Raw genomic sequence first — 23,905 nt, 5'->3', positions numbered from 1 at the left:
TCTTTTCATATATCTGTTGGCCATTTGTATTTCTTCCTGGGAGAAGTGTCTGTTCATGTCCTCTTCCCATTTTTTTATTGGATTGTTTGTTTGTTTGTTGTTGAGTTTTATGAGTTCTTTGTATATTTTGGATATTAGGTCCTTATCTGAGCTGTTGTTTGAAAATATTATTTTCCATTTAGTTGGCTGTCTGTTTATGTTGTTATCAGTTTCTCTTGCTGAGCAAAAACTTCTTAGTCTGATGTAGTCCCATTCATTAATTTTTGCCTTCACTTCTCTTGCCTTTGGAGTCAAATTCATAAAATGCTCTTTAAAACTCAGGTCCATGAGTTTAGTACCTATGTCTTCTTCTATGTACTTTATTGTTTCAGGTCTTGTGTTTAGATCTTTGTCCACTTTGAGTTAATTTTAGTACAGGGGGACAAACTGTAGTCCAGTTTCATTCTTTTGCATGTGGCTTTCCAGTTTTCCCAGCACCATTTGTTGAACAAGCTTTCTTTTCTTCATTGTGTGTTGTTGGCCCCTTTATCAAAAATTATTTGACCACATGTATATAGTTTTATTTCTGGGTTTTCTATTCTGTTCCATTGGTCTGAGTGTCTATTTTTCTGCCAGTACCATGCTGTTTTGTTTGTCGTGGCCCTATAATATAGTTTGAAGTCAGGTATTGTAATGCCCCCAGCTTCATTCTTTTTCTTTAGGATTGCTTTGGCTATTCAGGGTTTTTTATAGTTTTATATAAATCTGATGATTTTTTGCTCCATTTCTTTAAAAAATGATATTGGAATTTTGATGGAAATTGCATTAAATTTGTATATTGCTTTGGGTAATATGGCCATCTTTATTATATTTATTCTTCCTAACCAAGAACAAGGAATATTCTTCCATCTCATTATATCTTTTTCGATTTCCCTTAACAATGGTTTATAGTTTTCATTATATAAGTCCTTTACATTCTTTGTTATGTTTATTCCTAAGTATTTTATTTTTTTTGTTGCAATCATGAAGGGGATTATTCTTTTGAGTTCATTCTGAAATGTTTTATTGTTGGCATATAGAAAAGCTATTGACTTCTGTATGTTAATTTTGTATTCTGCAACCTTACTGTATTGGCTTATTGTTTCTAGTAGTCTTTTTGTGGATTCTTTGGGGTTTTTGATGTATAGGATCATATCATCTGCAAAAAGTGATACCTTTACTTCTTCTTTTCCGATATGGATGGCTTTTATTTCTTTGTCTCGTCTGATTGCTCAGAACCTCTAGTACCACATTAAATAAGAGTGGATAGAGTGGACAACCCTGTCTTGTTCCTGATTTAAGGGGGAAAGCCTTTAATTTTGTGCCATTTAATATGATGTTAGCTGATGGTTTATCATATATGGCCTTATCATGTTGAGATATTTTCCTTCTATACCCATTTTGTTGAGAGTCTTAAACATAAAATTGTGTTGTATTTTATTGAAAGCCTTTTCTGCATCTATTGATAAGATCATGTGGTTTTTGTTCTTTGTTTTGTTGATATGGTATATTATGTTAACCGTTTTACGTATGTTGAACCATCCTTGTAATTCTGGGATGAATCCCACTTGATCATGATGTATTATTTTTTTAATATGTTGTTGTATTCGATTTGCTAGTATTTTGTTTAGTATTTTAGCATCTGTATTCATTAGAGATATTGGTCTGTAGTTTCCTTTTTTTGTGCCATCTTGCCTGGTTTTGGTATGAGGGTTATGTTGGCCTCATAAAATGTGTTTGTAAGTATTGCTTCTTCAATTTTTTGGAAGACTTTGAGTAGAATAGGAACCAAGTCTTCTTTGAATGTTTGATAATATTTGCTGGTATAGCCATCTGAGCCTGTACTTTTATTTGGGGGGAGGTTTTTAATGGTTTTTTTCTATTTCTTCTCTACTAATAGGTCTGTTTAGGCTTTCTGCTTCTTCTTGACTCAGTCTAGGAAGGTTGTATTGTTCTAGGAATTTATCCATTTCTTCTAGGTTGTTGAATTTAGTGGCATAAAGTTTTTCATAGTATTCTACAATAATTCTTTGTATATCTATGGTGTCCGTGGTGATTTCTCCTCTTTCATTTTGGATTTTGTTTATATCTCTTTTCCTATATTCTTTTTCTCCTTTGATCTGTTTACAACAGGCCTCTTAGCATTTATTGCAGCATTGGTTTGGTTGTAGTGAATTTCTTGAGGTTTTTTTTGTCTGGAATGCTTTTTATTTCTCCTTAAATTTTAAACGATAGCCTTGCTGGATAAGGTAGTCTTGGTTGTAGTCTCTTGTTCTGCATTACTTTGAATATTTCTTGCCATTTTCTTCTGGCCTCAAGTATTTCTGTTGAGGAGTCGGAAGTCATCCTTATGAGGAATCCTTTGTAGGTGATAGTCTTTTTTTCTCTAGCAGCATTTAACATTTTCTCTTTATCACTTAGCTTTGATACTTTAATTATAATGTGTCTTGGTGTAGATTTCTTTGGGTTTCTCTTTAATGGAGTTCTCTGTGCTTCTTGAACTTGTGAGATGTTTTCCTGTCTTAATTGAGGGAAGTTTTCAGCTATGATATGTTTGAACAAAATCTCTATCCCTTGTTTTTTTCTCTTTTGCAACCCCTATGATGCGAATGTTATTTCTCTTCATGCTGTCACAGAGCTCTCTTAGAGTTTCCTCAGACTTTTTGAGTCTCTTTTCTTTTTTCTGCTCTGCTTCCGTGCCTTTATTTATCTTGTACTCTAACTCGCTGATTCGATTCTCAGCTTCATCCATCCTGCTTTTAATTCCTTCCATTGTGTTCTTCATTTATGATATTGTATTTGTCATTTCTGTTTGATTTTTTTTATTTCAATGTCCTTTTTTATATTTGATATCTCTTTATTTAGGTGTTTGTAATGACCATCTATTGTTGTTCTAATATCTTTGAGCATCCTAACAATCATTATTTTGAACTCTGCTTCTGAAAATTTGGTTATATCTGACTCAGTCAGGTCCCTTTCTGGGGATTTCTCTTGATTCATTTGTGTTGCATTTCTCTGCTTTCTCATTTTGTCTGTATAAAAGAAAGTTTTGGCCACTGAATATCCACTGGGTGCGGCCTCTGTGTTCCCTAGGTATGGTCTGTCTGGAGGCTCACCACCCCCTCTGCTGTTGCTGCCTAGGGCATTCAGGTATGGGCATTGCTAGTGCCTGCTCACTGGGGATGTTGCTGTGGTTTCTGCCTCTCCTTCATGGGAGTGGCTATGATCACATGCTTGGGTGTATAAACCTCACTGGCCTTGGCCTTTGCCTTCATCCTGCCCCCGTGGGTGGCATTATGCTCAGCTCTGAGGACAGGAGTGAGCACCTTTGCTCAGCTGCAGGTCTCTGCCTGATTCCAGGCTTTCGCCCCGCCCTTGCAGGAGGAGCCCACTCATGGGACGGCTGCAAGCCTTGGCTCTACAGGCCAGGCAGGACTGCGTGCCCACAGTGGGACTCTGCTCGTGCTCAGTAGTGGGACTCTGCCTGTTCTGGGCTTTTGGCTCCACCCCCGTGGTAGGAGCCAGCTCCCAATCAGGCCACAAGCCTGGTTTCTGCTGGTGGGGCAGGGCTGTGCTTCTGCACCCTTGCTGAAGGGTGAGTCTCCACGCCTTCTGGGGTTCTTGCCCTTCTCCCACAGGCTGGATTGCAGACGGCCTGCAGCTGGGCTTGACCACTTTTGCACATCCCCTCCTCCCCAGCCGGGAAGACTGAGCTCACACCTTGGCCTCAGTGGTGGCCAGCCAGCTTCCGCCCTTGCCGACAGAACTGCGCTTCTGCATCCCACTGCCACCTGTCCTCGAGCAAGCCTTCAGCCATATGTATGGGGGCGCTGCAGCTCAGACCCTAAGACTCACTACTGTAGTCCCAAAAGCTCCCTCCTTCTAAGCAACTCTTCTCTGAGTGCCGTAAGAGAGCGTGTTTGGCTGGTGTCCTGCTTCCCTTTGCTGGTATTGCTGTTTCCAGGGGAAATATTCACTTCAGATTTGGGGAGTGACTCATCCCAGGGGTTAGGGTGGCTGTCACTCATAATGTTTCTCCTTGTGCCTCCTAGATTACACTCTTTTCCTGCTACTCCAGTCCTTTCCTCTCTCCCCATCCCCCGGAGTCCTGGGTGAGTGGTTGTGAGAGAGGTTTTCTGCGTGGTCCCTTTAAGAAGAATCCTGGGTCTGAGAAATCATTCTCTTTCTCACAAACGGTATCCTGTCTTGTGTCCAGCTAAATACTGTCCATATGCCTCTTCTAGGCTCTGGGGCTGCAGGCAGGGGCTTTGTTCCTGGGACTCAGGACCCTCCCCTCTCTGCTAAACTCAGTTCCCGCCACGCGAGTCTCTCCTGGCTGCCATTCACTCTGGGAATCTGGGCAACCCTCTCCACATTTCCGCTTTTTCTACCAGTCTCAGTGTGCCTTTTTCAGTGTTCCTTGGTTGAGGAGTCCTCTTAGTTTAGTCCAAAGTTTGTTTTTCCAGATGATGTTTCTTAAAATTAGTTTGTAATCCACTTTGGTTCTGGGAGGTGGAAGTTGGTACGTCCATCTACTCCATCACCATCTTGTCTCTATACTTATCTGTTTTTAACATACAGTTTAATTAACTTGATTTTTTAAGTTGACTTACCTGAGTATTAGCTTCATGAGAGTAGGAAATTTTGTCTGTTTTGCTCAATGAGTAGCATGTTTGCCTATAAATATTTGCTGATTAAATGAGTTAATTTATTATGGAAAAGTCCAATGTTTAGTCCCAGGTGACTCTTCTCTATTAATGCTAATAGCATGACCACTACCTTTGCTAACATTCAGTACACCAGGTAGAGTTAGTGCCGGAATTCTGCTCTACCTCTAAGGGCAGGAGTTGGGAGAAAGGAAACTTGAATGGAAAGGGACTGTCTTTCAGGCCCTTCTTCTTTAAGTTAAACTAAATTTTAACCCTAATGAATCAAATAATAGTTTGATTTATAGAAATGAGAGCTTGAATGATCTTTGGTAATCAGGGATTCTAACTCACATCTATTGCAGGTGACTGAAAAAAAAGAAAAAGGTTCAATGATTCATTCCAGGTATATGGCCGTACAGAGGACAAAACCACTACTATATTTCCTTATGTATAAGATGCACTTTTTTTCAAAATTTTGAGGTATAAAACTTGGTGCATCTTATACAGTGTTGTAGTTTTTTTACTTGTATTTCCCGCTTTTTATGCTTGTTTTTGTGCTCATTGTTGAAGACAGTAATTTGTCTTCAAACACAGATGAGGACAAGCTAATGGATGGAAGTTTTGACAGTGGTGAGGAGTTGTGTGAATTTTATGATGAATAAAACTTGAGTTCAATAACTTTATGTAATACATATTTTTTCAAATTTTGAGTCCCTAAATTAAGATGTGTCTTATACATGGGAGGGTCTTATACATGGGAAAATATGGTACTTTATAATCTAGAGTCAGGTCTCTGGCTTGCAATATCTGCCCTCTTTCCACCAGAGTTGTTTCCTATACCTCTACCATTGAAGCTTCCTTTCTTGGTTGCCAGGTTGTCCCCTAATTCTTCTGCCAACAAACAGTTCTGGTGGACAAATCCATATCATCTGTGATATGTGGCTTTTCCTTAGATACTGACATTGTTTTAACAGTTTAGTATTAACTTTTTATACTAGAATGAAAGATGTCACCACAGTGAAAGCTGGAGTAAACAGGGTAAGAGATTTAACCTACAAATCACATGCGTACCCGAGAAGCCAGGGCTAGAGGCAGAAACACATAGACTGATGACAGGGATTGGGAAATCTCATATAGCAGTTTTTGGCCTTCTTTACCTATTGCCTGTAGCAGAAACAAAATCAATGCATGGAAAACCATGACTTCAGCCTTCCAGATCTCTATATGATGTCTTTATTTAAAAAATACTATCATTAATCAGTTTGTTGTGTAGCTATAAAGTATATTTATATGTAATTCACCTTCTAAATGACTTTTTTATTTTTAATTTATTGTATTGTCATGGTTTCAAGTGTCCCACTCAATATAACATGCCTAAATGACTCTTCTTATCACCAGAATTGGTTGCTGGAGTCCCCAGAGGAGCACAGAATTTTGGATATGTGAGTATTAAGAATGCATTGCAAGGTATTTTCTTATGTATGCACAGGAATGTTGTTTCATAAAACTTTTTAAATCGGTTTTTTTGTGTGTTATTTTACAGAGAGAGAGAGAGAGAGAGGGAGAGAGAGTCAGAGAGAGTGATAGATAGGACAGACAGACAGGAACAGAGAGAGATGAGAAGCATCAATCATCAGTTTTTCATTGCAACACCTTAGTTGTTCATTGATTGCTTTCTCATATGTGCCTTGACCACAGGCCTTCAGCAGACCGAGTAACCCCTTGCTCAAGCCAGTGACCTTGGGTCCAAGCTGGTGAGCTTTGCTCAAACCAGATGAGCCTGCGCTCAAGCTGGTGACCTCGGGGTCTCAAACCTGGGTCCTCCACATCCCAGTCCGATGCTCTATCCACTGTGCCACTGCCTGGTCAGGCAACTTTTAAATCTTTTCATATGCCCTTTTAACAGCAAGCCTCTACTGATACTACTCAGCCATAAGAAATAATGACATCGGATCATTTACAGCAAAATGGTGGGATCTTGATAACATTATACGAAGTGAAATAAGTAAATCAGAAAAAAACAAGAACTGCATTATTCCATACGTAGGTGGGACATAAAAGTGAAACTAAGAGACATTGATAAGAGTGTGGTGGTTGTGGGGGGAGGGGGGAAAGGGAGAGGGAAAGGGGGAGGGGGAGGGGCACAAAGAAAACTAGATAGAAGGTGACAGAGGACAATCTGACTTTGGGTGATGTGTATGCAACATAACTGAAAGACAAGATAACCTGGACATGTTATCTTTGAATATATGTATGCTGATTTATTGATGTCACCCCATTAAAAAAATAAAATTTAAAAAAAATTTAAAAAAAATAAAATAAAATAAAATAAAAAAGGAGTTCAGCCAGATCTTTTTTCTTTATCTACCTTGCAAGATCAGCTATGAAACTGGTGGGACCCAGTGCAAGATAGTGCAGGGCCCCTAGTTCAAAATTATTAAGAATTTCAGGATGGAATAGCTAGGCATTAAAGCAAGAGATGGGGCCCATCTGAGCATGGGGCCCTGTGGAATTGCACAGGTCACACGCCCAGGAAACCAGCCTATCCTAGAGTATAATCTAAGAATATTGCAGAAGATCCCACTGTTGATATGATCAACACTTTAATATGTGTCATATTGTAGAAATAATAAAATAAATTGTTATTTCACTGGTGCCTTAGTTTTCTTAAGTCTGCTATCACAAATTACCACACAGTGAGTGGCTTGAAACAATATAAATTTACTTTCTCAAGAGGCCTGAAACTTGAATTTAAGGTATATGCAGGATCACATTCCCTTCAATGCATCGAGGGGAGAATCTTGCGTTTTCCAGCTCCAGGTGGCCCCTGCCTCTCCTTGGCATATGACGGCATAATATGTCTCTGCCTCAGTCTTTATGTGGCTTTCTTCCATCTGTATCTATGTGTGTCCATGCCTTTTCTTAGAAGGACACCATTCATTAGATATGGGACCTACCTTAAATCCAGGATAATTTTATCTCAAGATCTTAACTTTTTTCATCTACAAAACCCCTACTTCCAAATAGCAACATGGATTTTGGAATGATATTATTCAAATCCATTATAATTAATTACCACAAAAATAGGAAAAGGAAATAAATAGACCTTATGAAAAGAAAAACTTTTCAAATAAAAAATTTTAAATAATGTTTTGTTTTTCTTGTCAAGTGAGAGGAGGAGAGGTAGATAGACAGACTCCTGCATGTGCCCCAACCGGGACCCACCAGGCAACTGCCATCTGGGGCCAGTGCTTGAATCAACCAAGCTATCCTCAGTGCCCAGGCTGATGCTTGTACTAATCAAGTTACTGGCTGCAGGAGGGGAAGAAAAAGAAGGGGGAGAGGGAAAGAAGCAGATAGTCACTTCTCTTGTGTGCCATGACACGGAATCAAACCCTGGATGTCTGCATGCCAAGACAATGCTCTATGCACTGAGCCAACCAATCAGGACCTAAATAATGTTTATATTTTGTTTATATTTATTTGTTCTTTAAGTGAAATGAGGTGGAAATAGTGAGACAGATTCTCATATGCACCTCAACCGGGATCCACCCAGCAATCCCCATCTGGGGCTGATGCTTGAATCAACTGAGTTACTTTTAGCACTTGAGGCTGATGCTCTCAAACCAACCGAGCTATCCTTTGCACTAGGGCCAACCTCAAAGCAATTGAGCCACTGGCTGCAGGAGGGAAGAGGGAGAGAAGAATGAGAGGAAAAGAAGCAGATGGTCACTTCTCTTATGTGCCCTGACTGAGAATCAAACACGGAGCATTCATACACTGGGCTGATGCTTTATCCACTGAGCCAACTGACCAGGGCAGCATGTTTTTTAAAAATCTAGTAAACTTGGAATATTTATAGATTTGGGGTTGGCTGAATAGAATTAAAAGGAATAATTTTGTTATGTGAAGAACATCTTAAAATTTCATTTTTTGCAAAGAGGCATAATCTCCCATGTCTCATAATAGTGTGAATCTATACATAAATGGATCTACACACAAATCCTGATTAGATCAATTAATTGACCATCAGATTAATTCCTCTCAATGTTCTTGAACTCAAATTTTATTTTTCCACTTCAGAGTAGTAAGCATGCATTTTGTCTGAAAAGACACCCCCCCAGACTTAACCATAAATAAAAAGTTCAATAGGATTTTTAAAATATCATTCTTAAGGGCTTATATTTTATTTTACATATAGATAACCATTTAACACTCCTTTCCAAAAATTTAAAGTGATTTCAGTTGTAATTATTTTTGTTTCCTCCAATTCTCTATCAAGTGATGTAACCTGTCTAATTTCTATGATTTTAGGTTTCAATCATTAACTCTACAGATATGACTTTTATTCAGAATTTTACTGGTGAACAGGTAAAGACATTTTAATATCAAATAATGTCAATCAGTACTAATAGCATATAGTAATATTTATATCACTTATTCTTTCATAGAATACATATTTACTTAGAGCACCTACTATGTTCTGGGAGCTGTTCTAGGCACTAGGAATATCATCATGCATCTGACAGACAAGAGCCTGGCTCTCATGAAGCAGTGTGAGAGAGGCAGTTGGGGGGAATGGCAATTAATTAACAAACAAATAAATGCCCATGATAATTTCTGATAGTGATGTTATATAAAGACAGATTATGATCCTTAAAAGCCCAAATGCCACTAACTGCTGGGATTTGACAGCAATCTTGTTATACTGAGGCCCTGAATGTAGTGTGCCTGGTGGTAAGTTCTGATTACTCACCTTCCATCTGTTACACAGAGGTTTCTCCTATATCCCATTGTATTGCCAGAGTCAGTGGTCCTGGGCTCTGTCTCTCTTCCTTACTATGACTAGAGTCCTCCCTTGATCCCAAAATTACATGGAGGTTTACAAACTATCTGGTTCTGCTCTCTTCCTCCCAGGAAGGAAGTGCTATTTCTGAGTCACCTGCTGAGGTCTTATTAAGAATGGGCGTATTGCCTGAAAACAGGCTGCCGTCCATCTCCAGATGTAATATGGCTTGGAGTCATACTTCATCCACCATCCCTCATTTTCCGGGTCTCGTGACCTGTTGAAATATGCCACATTTCTTTAAACAATGAATGTGGTAGGTAGCCAGTCATGAGTTGAATTAGCTTCTCTAGGCAACCAGTTTTCTCTCCTAACTACCAACCCAGGTTACTGAGCTTCTAGCAAGCCTCATATTTGAAGGTGACCAAGTCACATCTAAGATGCTGAGACACTCATGTTTTAGCTAGAGATATAAATTTGAAATAAAAAATTTGCATAAATCAAAATGCAGCTTTGATTAATAGTTTTTCAATGAACACAGAGCCTTTTTGACATACCCTCACTCCCCCTAAATTGGGGCTTTACTCTATCCATTACTCTGCAATTTTCAGCAAAGCATTTAAGAATGCCTCCATTGATACTCCTGTGGTAAATATGGAGCAATTAGGCTGGGATGATAGTGAAGTTGGCTGGATTTATGAATTTTGAACTACTCTCCCCAATTGGTGATAATTAATGATTTAGTGAAAATCTAGCAAGATTTCTCCTTTGCCCAAATTTATTTTATATTTTACATTTGTCTTACATTAGAAGCTCCTTAAATATCATTAACTTTGGTCTTTCTATAACTTTGCATCATTAATACCACCTACTTCTGAAGTCTTGAACCTAAGAACTTAATATATAATTGATAAAATTTCTCCGGGTCAAGGCATTGTTCACACCAGGAAATAATAATGTTAATGTAAATGTTTGGAACAGAGAAAAGAGGTGGGAGAATTGTATTATTTTGTGTTAACACTTGTCCACTTTTGCATACATTTTCTTTACAAAGAGTATCTGGCACCTGGTACCTACTTTGGTTAGATAAACGCTGGTCAGGTAGTTCAGATAGGAGAGTGAACAACACAGATCGACATCCTTGCCTTCTGTGGCGCACACTTGTAGTAGGTTGTGTGCTGATTAGATGGCAGAATATATAAACAAAAAAATCTTGACAAGCTGCAACTATAGGCCAAATCTGAAAAGATTATAAATCCTGAAAGCATAGATTAAAAACCAACAACTTCAGAGTTAGAATATGAGAAGATTATAGTACACTAGTACACTCAGAAAAGACTTAAGAATCTTACTTAACAATCAATACAATACAAATTGACACTGAGATGCAATTTCTCCCAAATTAAAGCCTTTTTTTATTCTTTAATGATGTGAACAGCCCAAAGTAGAGAATGTAAATCCTACCTAAGAGAAGCATCAGTGTGCTCACAGGGTATGAATTTCTCTTTTGTATCACATGTAGTATCTCTAAGAAAAAGGGGTAAGATGGTATACCAGCTGAAAATATTTCCATATGAGATTTCATATGGCAGTGGAATTAGATTTATTCTGTAAGGTTTAAGACTGCAGAACAAGGTAGAATGAAGGACTAGAAGTCACAGAAGGCTAACTTACTAAGGAACATTCTAATAATTGAGTCCACAAATTGAATGGGCTGATTGTTGCACATCTTCTGAGGGTGTTCAAGTGAATGTCAGGGCATTGAGGGGAAAATTATGCACTGGGTCAGGGGTTAGACTAAATAACTCCATGACCCTGACTGTGTCTAAGAGTTGATGAATTTAAATGCAAAACTGTGCTGCAACAAGATTAACATTCCAGAAAAAATTGAGACATGACTATAAAAATGAATTTTTGAATACAAAATATGTCATCTTATGGTTTTACTTTGCAGATGGCATCTTATTTTGGATATACAGTTGCAGTCTCAGATGTTAACAATGATGGGTAAGTTAATAAGAACTTCCTCACTCACCATGTTTTATATTCATTCATAAAAATGTTATATTTTCCCCTTTGAAATACATCTTTCCATATGTCCTTGACAAAATAGAGGCTCTCTTGTTTTAGTGTTGTTTTTTTTTCTTTTGGTTCAGGTCAAGGGGATATATCTCTTAAAGAATTCTCTGTTGTCCTAGTTTATGTCTTTACTGAGAGTTTCCACATCTGCTATTTTACTTAGTTTTAGCAGCTTTAGTTTATCTTTATTTTAGTCCTTGACCATTTAAAATCCAAAGATATTGAAGAATTTGCTTATCTCTCTTCTCACTCTTTAGCAAGTGATACATTCATAAAAGATTTACAGATAAATAAATATATTTTTTCTTTCTCTTTTAAAAAATAGTTTTCTTCTTGACATTGCTTTAACTGACATACTAGTAAACCCATGGAAGAGATGAAATAATGATGTTATTTTTTTCAGATTGTGGCAGTAAATTAAAGTTGAGCTTGGATCATACCAAACATACATGATAAGTGATGTTTGTGTTTAAGTCATTACTTCAAAAATAATTATTAAACATCTCTTTGTTTCACTGAAAGTACCTAGGAGATAAAACAAATGGTCCAATAAGAAAACCAATAAATTGAGGTGAACATGATGATTATCCATCTCGTTAATATTGTTGGAGCACCTACTATGTGAAAGGCATTGTTCTCAGTGCCCAGAATATAGTGGTAAACAAGGCAGAATAGCCTTCTCTTCTCATGGGGCTCACATTTTTGTGTAAAGCAAATATCTGAAGAGTCCTGACTGCATTCCAGGACCTGGACAAAGCACTTCAGAGTCTTCACTGACAGACCTTAGCAAACTTTCTACAGTTAGAAGTGTGCTTTATACATTTTGTGGTGGCATATGATTGGAGATATATTTAGTAACATTTTTACCTTTTGGAAAATATCGTTTTATTCTTTCATTAAACATATTTCTTGAGCATCTACTGTACACTAGCACTGTTCTATATAAGATATAGCAGAGAACAAAATAGAAATCCCTATCCTCATCAAGGTTCTACTAGAGTTGGGGGTGGGAGTATAGAAGCTACAAACAAAAACTAAACAAGTAAAAAGTATGTTAGATCATGATGAGCACAATGTAGGACATAAACAGAAGGGCTGAAAGCAACCAAGATTTCCTTCAGCAGGCCAATGTGTAAATAAACTGTTATATCCAGACAATGAAATATTACTCAGGGCTAAAAATAAATGAACTATCAAGCTATGGAAAGATATGGAGGAAACTTAAGTGAATATTTTAAGTAAAAGAGGCCAATATCAAAAGCTACATAGTGTATGATTCCAAGTCTATGACATTTTGGAAAACACAAAACTACGAGACAGTAATAAGATTAGCAGTTAACCAGGAGTTAGCAAGGAAAGGGAGGATGAATAAGTGGAACACAGAGGATTTTTAGGACAAGGAAACTGTTCTATTCTGGTGGATCCATGTCATTATACATTTGTCAAGACTGATAGAATGTACAACACAAAGAGTGAACCCTATTGTAAACTATGGGCCTGGGCGATTAGGATGTGTCAGTGCAGGTTCATTCATTGTAACATATGTCCCACTCCGGTGGGGATGTTGATAAAGGGGAGGCTCTGCATGTGGGGGTGGAGAGGGGACTATATGGAAAGACTGTATGTTCTCAATCTAGCTTTGAATCTAAAACTACTCTAAAAAATAAAATGTATTACTTAAACTTATAAAAAGAAAACAAGAGCTTCTGTGTTGATGAAAACAAGGAGTTTGGTGAAGAGTGACCTGCCTAGTGAGAACATGGAAGCTTCATACCCTTTCCCCCACATTGTATCTCTTCCACCTGGCTGTTCCTGAGTTACATCTTCTTATAACAACTGCATTCTAATTCTGATCAGCAAGATGAGAGCAGTGAGCTTGCAGCATGTTTTATATGCAACCAGAAGACAGCTCAGGACTGTTTTAAAAGAAGTTATCTAGGCAAATTCCAAGATGGTGGTAGAGTAGGCAGATGTTCCAACTGCCACATCTAGGACCAAATTGGATTACAACTAAATTAAAGAACAATCATCTTGAAAAACCAGTTTTGGACTAAAGGAAGAGGAGTGCATTACCAAGGAGTCACAGAGCCACACCGAGATGGTAGGAAGAGCAGACCCAAACAGAGCTACCTGTTCCCAGGAGTGAGTGTGGTGGAGGATCCAGAAGAAATCTCACTGCAGGGAGGTTTTCCTTGAGAGGGGAAGGTCCTAAGACCCAGACCAGGTGCCCCAACATAGAGCACCAGAGTCTAGAAGAGGAGCCCGCATAGCATTTGGTGGTAAAAAGAGACAAGGTTTCTGTCTTCAAGAAAGAGCCTGGAGTTCTCAGAGTCACAGGCACCATCTTAAAGGGCCCATGAAGAAAATAATGTTCACAACTACTTACCTGGTGGAGAGGCTGAGAGGACTAGAGTTGTGTGATAAGACTGTGAAGTTGCTGGCCCACAGAGAGACACTGTGGGGGATGACCACTAGAACTGCAAGATGAATCATTCTCTAATACTATCTTTTTTTGGTAGATCTCCCTCATGTGGCATCAGTCTGGGGGAAAGAAACTGCCTGACCCTTGGGAATCTCTCCTGCCCCACCCTATGGAGACTGGGTTGTTCTGAGAAGTAAGCCAGGAAGCAGGGGGTGTATCAATGAACCAGTTTTCTGGTATTGAGACTAGAGCTTTCCCCACATACTCCTGAGAATATGACTGGTGCTTCTACCTCATGGGAGATTCAGTAGAAACTGTCCAGACTGTGGGAAGAGCACATCTTTGGGTCTGAGGCCATGCCCACCAGACTCTTAGTGGCCACACCCTACTGAAGTCTGAAAAGTCAGGACAGACTGAATCGTGGGGCTGAAAGACAGAAGCCACACTTACTAACATTCTTACTTGCTGAATTGGCCCAGGCTCTAGACTCTACCAGAGGTGTTTTGTTTTTTTTTCCTTCAGTGGCCAAGTCCAAAACACAGTCAGCAGACAGAGGTAGCAGGAGGCAGCTCTCAGGGAACCTTGGGCTTTTTGTGAACTTGCCCCTAGGCCCAGTAAAAGCCAGCCTAGGTCTGTGGCTTCATATTTCTATGTGCACCTAAGCCCAGCAGAGGCAGCCACAAACTCTGGTTCCCTTATAGTTCCAAGAAGGTTGCTGAGGGCCAGACAGAGGCAGTGTCCTGCATTGGCCTGCCCTGGGTTCACTCCAGCAAGGCCAAAGGCCGGCACATCTAGTTGCCAGCTGTGGAGAGCATCAGAGCAGGACCCAACAACCCTTGCTAGTGGTGTGTTCAAAGAGAGGGCTTGTCAGGCACCAGGTCCAGCTGAGATGAGCTCTGCTTTCAGTGGTCAGCACCTGCAGAGAGCCTTGCATGCGCATTAGTCTGAGTGGAGCATCACAGTTGGCCAGCCTGGGTCCCACATATCCTGCCCTGCTGGGCTAGATTCCACAGTGGGAAAGGGAGAGGTTTGGAGCACAGACATTCAAGGTGTAGATTCCCTGGAGACAATTGTTGAAACTGGTCAAGAGTCTTAGCCACTTTCTTGGGAGAAACAGTCAGCCCCAGTGGAGGACTCTCTTGGTCTTCCTCTCTGAGACCAGGGGCTCCCCAGCTGGAAGAACTTCTGCAGGAGGGACTACTGGCCCCACCCAATCTGAACCTGCTGCTCTCCTCACTGGGGAGAAATAGAGTATCCAGCAGTGTCTGAGGGATTAGGTTCTGGAATAGAAGCCACATTCTCCATAGTGAGCTCCTGACCAAGAAATCCCTGAAATAGGGGGTCCCACTAAGATTGTATTCCCAACCTCAGAAACCCTAAACCACCAAGCTTGCCACCTGTAAAGGGGTTGGTGGGGTGAGGCCAATCTGAGCCCACATTGTAGTCTTTCCACAGAATACTCTGTGGGAAGACCAGGAAGCTTCAAGAAGAGGTGGACCAGCTAAAACATGGAGGCAACTATTAAGGAGCTTGGGCTCTTTTACAGAGCTGCTGTCGGCTCTAAGCAGAAGGAAGCTGATTCTTATACACAGGTTGGCCCCTCCCACAGTACTCAGGAACAGAAAATGCAGACACAAACAGCAAACAGAGCAGTAACCACATAGGTAGCCGACGATGGGTTACAAACAACTGTTAACATCCACCATACCAAACCTTCCCAAGAGGACCCAGAACCAACACGACCAGTAGTGGGTGGCAGACTGCACCAATGCTAGACTCAGCAAGCTACACAAGTGGCATGCCCAAGGAGGAATCCAACAGGCACCAGACACAGCAGAGAATAAATTCACCCAATAGGACAGACACTGCATAGAGTCTAATATACATGATCAAGGCTGACCCTTAGAGCCAGCCAGCCTAAAGAGATAACCTCACCCAGGAAAGAGCCAACTGCATTCAATATTCATATACAGCAAGGTGGTAAATATAACACTCAAGAAGCATTCCTAGACCAAGGGACTCAGTTGGCTTGGAGGTCAGTACCGTTAAACCCATCTTCTTCATGAAGACACCACAACAAATTTGAAAGTCAGAGTAGAACTACCTAATACACAGACAAAATGGGCAAAGAAATATGAACTAAATGAATCAACAGGAGAAATTTCCAGAAAAAAAAAACTAAATGAAATGAAAGTAACCAAACTACTAGATGCAAAGTTTAAAATAATGGTTATTAGTATGCTCAACGATCTTAGAGCTATAATGAGTGATCACAATGATAACTTAAAGAGATAGTAAGCATTAAAAAAGACATTGAAATCATAAAGGAGAACCAGTCAGAAATAACAAACACAATATCAGAAATGAAAACTACTAAAAGGAATCAATAGTAGGCTGGATGAAGTGAAGGATCAAGTCAGTGATTTAGAGGACAAGATAGAAACAAGCACAGAAGCAGTGAAACAAAAAGAAAAGTGGCTCAAAAATACTAAAGATACTCTAAGAGAACTCTGCAACAACATGAAGAGAAACAACATCTACATCATAGGGATTCCTGAAGGAGAAGAGAACAAACAAGGATAGAGAACTTATTTGAAGAAATCATAACCAAACTACTTTAATCTGAAGAAAGAAAAAGTCACACAAGTTCAAGAAGCACAGAGAATCCTATTAAAAATGATTCCAAGGAGGCCCGCAACAAGACACGTCATTATTAAAATGCCGAAGTTTAGAGACAAAGAAAGAATCCTAAAATCTGCAAGAGAAAAGCAGTTAACTACCTACAGAGGAGCCCTCATAAGAATGACATCTGACTTCTCAACAGAAATACTTGAGGCCAGAAGGGATTGGCAAGAAATATTCAAAGTGATGCAAAACAAGAACCTACAGCCAACACTACTCTAGCTAGTAAAGCTGTCATTTAAAATTGAAAGAGAAATAAAGAGCTTCACAGACAAAAAAAGTTTTAAGGAGTTAATTAACACCAAATCAGTACTGCAAACAATGTTGAAGGGCCAGCTATAAGAAGAGGAAAGTAAAAAAAGAAAAAGAAATCAAAAGGAAGAGAATTATAGGATTAAAGAATAAAATAGCATGAATAAGTACATATCAATAATAAACTTAAATGTAAATGGATTAAATGATCCAATCAAAAGACATAGGGTAGCTGCATGGATAAGAAAACAGGACCTATATAAATGCTGTTTACAAGAGACTCATCTCAGAACAAAAGATATAGACTGAAAGTGGAGGGTTGGAAAAAAATATCCCATGTAAATGGAAATAGAAAAAGCTGGGGTAGCCATACTTATAGCTGACAAAATAGCCTTTCAAACAAAGGCTATAGTAAGGGACAAAGAAGGTCACTACATAACGATAAAGGGAGCAATCCAACAAGAGGATATAACCATTGCAAATATTTTTGCACCTAATGTAGGCAGACCTACATATATAAAGCAGATTTTGATGGACATAAAGGGTGAGACTGACAGTAATACAATAATAGCAGGGGATTTTGGTACCCCACTAACATCAATGGATAGATCTTCCAGACAGAAAATCAATAAAAAAAAGCCCAGCAGCCTTAAACAACACAGTACATCAACTGAATTTAATTGATATCTTCAGAACATAATACACATTTTTTCCAAGTGCTTATGGCACATTTTCTAGGATACACCACATGTTAGGACACAAGCAAGTCTCAGTAAATTTAAGAAAATTGAAATTTTATCAAGCATCTTATCTGACCATAATAGCATGAAACGAGAAACCAACTACAGGTACAATAGAAAAAGTGAAAAATATTCAAACACTTGGAGGCTAAATAGCATGTTTTCAAATAATGAATGGGTTAACAATGAGGTCAAGGAAGAAATAAAAAATTTCCTTGAAACAAATGAAAATGAACACACCACAACCTCAAATCTATGGGACACAGTGAAAGCCTCAAATCTATGGGACACAGTGAAAGCAATCCTTAGAGGAAAGTTCCTTTTTTTTATTTTTACTTTTTAGATTTTACTTATTCATATTTTTTAGAGAGAGAGGGAAAAGGAGAGAGGAGCAGGAAGCATCAACTCCTATATATGCCTTGACCAGGCAAGCCCAGGGTTTTGAACTGGTGACCTCAGCATTCCAGGTGGACACTTTAGCCACTGTGCCACCACAGGTCAAGCTGAGAGGGAAGTTCATAGCATTACAGGCATACCTTAAGAAGCAAGTAAAAACTCAAATAAACAACCTAATCCTGCACCTAAAAGAACTAGAAAAAGAACAACAAATAAAGTCTAGAGAAAATAGAAGGAAAGATATAATAAAGATCAGAGAGGAAATAAATGACTTAGAAACTAAAAGAATAATACAGAAGATCAATGAAACCAAGAATTGGTTCTTTGAAAAGTAAACAAGATTTATGAACCTTTAACCAGACTTATAAAGAAAAAAAGAGAGAGGACACAAATAAATAAAATTTGAAATGAAACAGGAGAAGTAACAACTGACATGATAGAAATACAAAGTATTGTAAGAAAATACTGTGCGGATCTATATGCCAAAAAATTGGACAACCAGGGCAAAATGGATAAATTCCTTGAAACATGTAATCTTTCAAAACAATCTAGAAGAATCAGAAAACCCAAGCAGACCAATTACAACAAATGAAATTGAAACAATTATCAAAAACACCCAGCAAACAAACACCCTGGACCAGATGATTTCAGAGGTGGATTTTACCAAACATTCAAAAAAGAACTAATGCCTATCCTCAACCTACTACAAAGAATTCAAGAGGAGGGAAGACTTCCAAGCTCATTTTACAATCATTAGAGACAAGTATTATCCTAATTCCAAAGTCAGGTAAAGACACTACAAATGGGCAAAAATTAAAAGCAATCCTCTTCAGATCAGGGAGAAGACAGGGGTACCCCCCTTTCACCACTCTTATTCAACATAGTTCTGGAAGTCCTAGCCACAGCAATCAGACAAGAAGAAGAAATAAAAAGGCATCCAAACTGGAAAAGAAGTAAAACTATCATTATTTGTTGATGACATGATACTGCACACAGAAAACTCTAAAGCCTCAGCCAAAAAAACTACTAGACCTGATAAATGAATTCAGCAGGGTGGCAGGATATAAAATTAATATGAAAAAATCAGTGGCATTTTTATACATTAACAATAAACTGTCAGAAAGAGAAATTAAGGAAACAATCCCTTTCACTATTGCAAAGTAAATGAATAAATAAAAGTACCTAGGAATAAATTTAACCAAGGAGGTAAAAGACTTGTACTCAGAAAATTATAAGACATTGAAAAAAGAAATTGAAGAAGATACAAGAAAATGGAAGCATATACTGTATTAGTGGATAGGAAGAATTAACAGTGTTAAAATGTCCATACTACCCAAAGCAATCTATAGATTCAATGCAATTCCTATTAAAATATCAATGATATACTTTACGGACCTAGAAAAAATATACCCAATATTTATATGGAACCAAAAAAAAAGAACCTAAATAGCCTTAGCAATCTTGAAAATGAAGAACAAAATGGAAGGTATCACACTTACTGGTATCAAGTGATACTACAGGCTATTGTAATCAAAACAGCTTGGTACTGGCATAAGAACAGGCATACAGATCAATGGAACAGAACAGACAACCCAGAAATAAACCCCTTTATGGTCAAATAATATTTGCCAAAGGAAGCAAGTATATAGAATGGAGTAAAAGATAGTCTCTTTAATAAATGGTGTTGGGAAAATTGGATTGGTACACACAAAAGAATAAAACTAGATTACCAAATAATACCATTTAAAAAACAAAATTAAAATGGATAAAAGTCTTAAATGTAAGTCATAAAACCATAAAAATCTTGGAAGAAAACATAGACAGTAAACTCTTCAATATCTCTCATAACAATATTTTTGCTGCTATATTTTCACAGGCAAGTGAAATAAAAGACAAAATCAACAAATAGGATCACATCAAAGTCAAAAGCTTTTGCACAGCAAAAAACATCATTAACAAAATAAAGATACAGCCCACACAATGGGAGAACACATTCACTGATACATCTGATAAGGGGTTAATAAACAGAATTTATAAAGAATTTCTAAACTCAACACCAGGATGATAACAATCCAATTAACAGATGGGCAAAGGACCTTAATAGACACTTCTCCAAAGAGGACATGCAAATAGCCAATAGGAATGTGAAAAAATGCTCAACATCACTAATCATCAAAGAAATGCAAATTAAAACCACAATGAGACACCACTTCACACCTGTCAAAATGGCGCTCATTAACAAATCAACAAATAACAAGTGCTGGTGAGGATGTGGAGAAAAGGGAACTCTCTTGCACTGCTGGTTGGAATGCAGACTCATGCAGCCACTGTGGAAAACAGTATGGTGTTTCGTCAAAAATTAAAAATAGAACTGCCTTGTGACCCAGCTATCCCACTTTAAGACTATATTCTACAAATCCCAAAACATTAATTCAAAAGAAGATATGCACCCCCATGTTTATTGCAGCATTGTTTACAATAGCCAAGATCTGGAAACAGCCCAAGTGTTCATCAATTGACAAGTGGATAAAATAGTTGTGGTACATATACACAATGGAATACTATGTGGCCATGAAAAAGAAGGAAGTCTTGCCTTTTGCAATAGCATGGGTGAACCTGGAGATGGTTATGCTAAGTGAAATAAGCCAGGCAGAGAAAGACAAATATCATTTGATCTCACTTATATGTGGAATCTAATAAACACAATAAACTGAGGAACAAAATAGAAACAAAGGCAGAATCACAAGGAACAGAAGGACAGCTGTCAGAAGGAAAGGGGATGAGTGGACAGGATCAACAAAGGTGAAGGGATTTGCCAAATTATATATACATCACACCTAGATACAGACAACAGGGCAGAAGCCCCTGAGTGAAAGGGGGACTGGAGGTGGGGGGCGGGGTAAAGGGGTGAAATGGGAATGGAAATAGACTTTGCATGGGGCATGGGGGGCACAATTGAGGGTGTGATATTGAGTAGGACACTTGAAACCATGTTAACAATAAATTAAATATTTAAAATTGATTAATTAAAATTACAATAAAGACAAAAATACGGGTCATGGAGAATATTGGGAAGGATGTGATTTAAATCTGTTACAGTTGAGGAAAGACCTGAAGTGAGTGAGGCTGCAAGCATGTGGATCGATGGGGAAGACCGTTGGAATTTCCAGAGGCGGAACATCAGAGGTGCAGGGAGAGGTCACTGGGGAGCAGGGCTGTAAGCCCTGCATCTACTGTGCTTTACACAGTGCCACCCTGACTCTGCCACGAAAAGAATAGAACGAGTCTGTTTCCAAGGACACTCATCTCGTGAGCCAGTGGACAATTCTAAGTGAGGCAGTGGCTTGCTTCAACTTCAGTTTTAGCAAGTGTTCTCCCTCTATCCACTGGGCCTTGATGGCCAGAGGCCTTCTGGAAGATCATTGCCGTAAGCCAGGTGAGGCACAACTGAGGTTTAGACCAGAGCAATAGCAGTGACTGGAAGCAGACTTGGCTGCACTCTGGATAGGTCTTAAAGGTATATTTGAATGTCAATCTTATCGTGGAAGCAGATAATTTTAAATTATGTTGCTTTAATCTTCAGCTGTCTGAGTTGCGAAAAGAAAGTAACAATTAGGACCACCATTCATAATTTCCAACCTGGACGAACTGCATTTGTTATCAGAGCCTTTGAGTAATTTAGAAAGAAAATGACTGAAGAACTTGAGTCCAAAACATTTCATGTTGTCCAGACTTCAGGAGTGCCTTCTTGAGGAAAAACAAGTCCCACAGTGGTCTTTGGGATATGTGTAGACACATTTCTGTCAACAAATGGTAACAGAACAAGCACAAGGGCTTCTCCCCTGGGAGTCACACAGCATTTTATAGAACACAGATGAACTCAATATGAATTCCTTATACTGCATTGAAAAATTCATCCATTATCCTAATATTGTATTTTAAAAAATTAAGTGCCCTAAATTCTCCATTTGTATGCAATTTTCTGTTTTTAATTATTTAGATGTTGTGTAAATTCAAGGTCCTATTATAAAGAGTAAGCAATAGAAGCCACTGAAAACCTTTCATCTCAACTAGAGATAGTGAAGTCATGTAAAATCTGAAATTACAATAATGAAGATATAATTTACCATCATCTCTGCAGCGCCTGTATTTCTAGAATAATTATTTGATATTTTTGGCTTTCAAACAGATACAAATAGGAAGAGCATGGAATCTTGTGGTTTGGGGTTTATACTTGATCCCAGAATGGGGGTCTGAAACCACCAGTAACAGCGACAACCAGTGTCCTTACCTCCCTGAATGGGTACTCATCCTCAGGAAAGGTACGAAACAGCCCATCTGGGCAGAGACATGGGCAGTCCTTGGAAAGTCTTAGCAGAACAAGAAAAGAAGAGCAGTAAATCAAGTGTCAGTGACTTTTCTTTAGCTCCTGTGATGGCTCCATGTCAGACACATGTAGCCTGGTTTTGTGAAAGAGTGTTTTTGTCATTCTCCACTGCTGGCCAGATTTCCAGCAGAGATCCAGAGACCGCATAAGATTTGCGGCAAACACAAATCCTTAACTCCAGGTTTTCCCAGATGTTACATATTTGGTCCTCCAGTTTGTCTGCAGCTCCAAATGTAGAAAACTCATTCTTTGTGGAAACTCTTATAGAATCCAATATTGTTGTTAAGCAACAAAGTTTTTATCATGTATAATTAGCAGACAATTTTTCCTTCTCAATGAGCTTCATGTGTGATATATCTAATAACATATGCCATTCTTACTACAATTCAGTGAAATGACCTAAAATTCACTCATGAAGAAACTGAGGCACAGAAGTTAAGTGAATTGTCCAATATCACACACTAATTAGGGGAAATATCTTGCTTAGTTCTTGGACCTTCTGCTAATTTACCCAAGGTTTTATGTTTGTTTGCCTGTTTGTTTCACTATAGAGAGAGAACACATTATTAAGCTCTATAAAGTAAAGAATTTCAGTCTTCAGAGATTTATCATCTGTAGGAGGAGTTTTCAATCAAACAAATGAGTAAAATTATGACATGACTCTCACTTTTAAAAGCTGGGAAATAGAATAAATTAGTATATTTGTCACTGAAGAAACCCAGCAACCTCTTTTATTTTCATTTTTTACAATAGAAAGTATATATGTTTAAGGTATACAACATGATGTTTTGATATAAATATACATGGATGGCAAAATGATCACTGTGTTCAAGCTAATTAACATTTCACTTATGTGATCCATCTGTAGCCATCCAACAGTGTGATCTGTGCTTGTGTAGAAGGGGGAAGTGAGAGCATCTGAGAGCTACTCTTTCAGCAAATTTCCAGGATACAATACAGTATTAATAACTAGAGTCACCATGCTACACATTAGATCTTTAGACCTATTCATTCTACATAATTGCAACTCAGTACCTTTGACCAACATCTTCCCATTTCCCCCACCATCCCACCCCTGGTAACCACCATTCTACTTTCCGTGAATTGAACTTGGATTTTATATATATACACACATATCCATCTATCTACCCACCCATATATATATCTATATATACATATATGTAATGATACATAGATGTAGTCTGTGTACCTCTATGTATATAGATATAGATGTACACATACTTATAGAATACATATAGATGCCAGCAATCTTAAATAAGGGTTATGGTAGAAGAATAAAATATATTCATGTTTGAAATGCTTTACTCTATTTTGGCTATTGATAAAAACTGCATTTCTATATATTAAGTGTGCATTTTAATAATTTTCATTATTTTTATAAGCAAGGTCTTCTACTTTATAAAAATATAAATTATAATTTCAATGTTGTTTCACCCAAAAAACTTTTAAGATTGTCTTTAATTATGCTAAAAA

General features: G+C 38.3%; 1 protein-coding gene across 1 annotated transcript in view; it reads left to right on the top strand.

Moving 5' to 3' along the window:
* Positions 1-23,905, top strand: part of ITGA8 (integrin subunit alpha 8) — a 248,220-nt gene that overhangs the window by 98,311 nt on the left and 126,004 nt on the right. Inside the window, exons 9-11 of the mRNA XM_066385213.1 lie at positions 6,066-6,109; positions 8,982-9,038; positions 11,408-11,460. Of these exons, the coding sequence (XP_066241310.1) occupies positions 6,066-6,109; positions 8,982-9,038; positions 11,408-11,460 (154 nt within the window). The remainder of the gene's footprint in view (positions 1-6,065; positions 6,110-8,981; positions 9,039-11,407; positions 11,461-23,905) is intronic.

This window comes from Saccopteryx leptura, chromosome 5 (assembly GCF_036850995.1).
Source record: "Saccopteryx leptura isolate mSacLep1 chromosome 5, mSacLep1_pri_phased_curated, whole genome shotgun sequence".
NCBI classification, from domain to species: Eukaryota; Metazoa; Chordata; class Mammalia; order Chiroptera; family Emballonuridae; genus Saccopteryx; species Saccopteryx leptura.
This window is presented reverse-complemented; position numbering and strand designations above follow the sequence as displayed.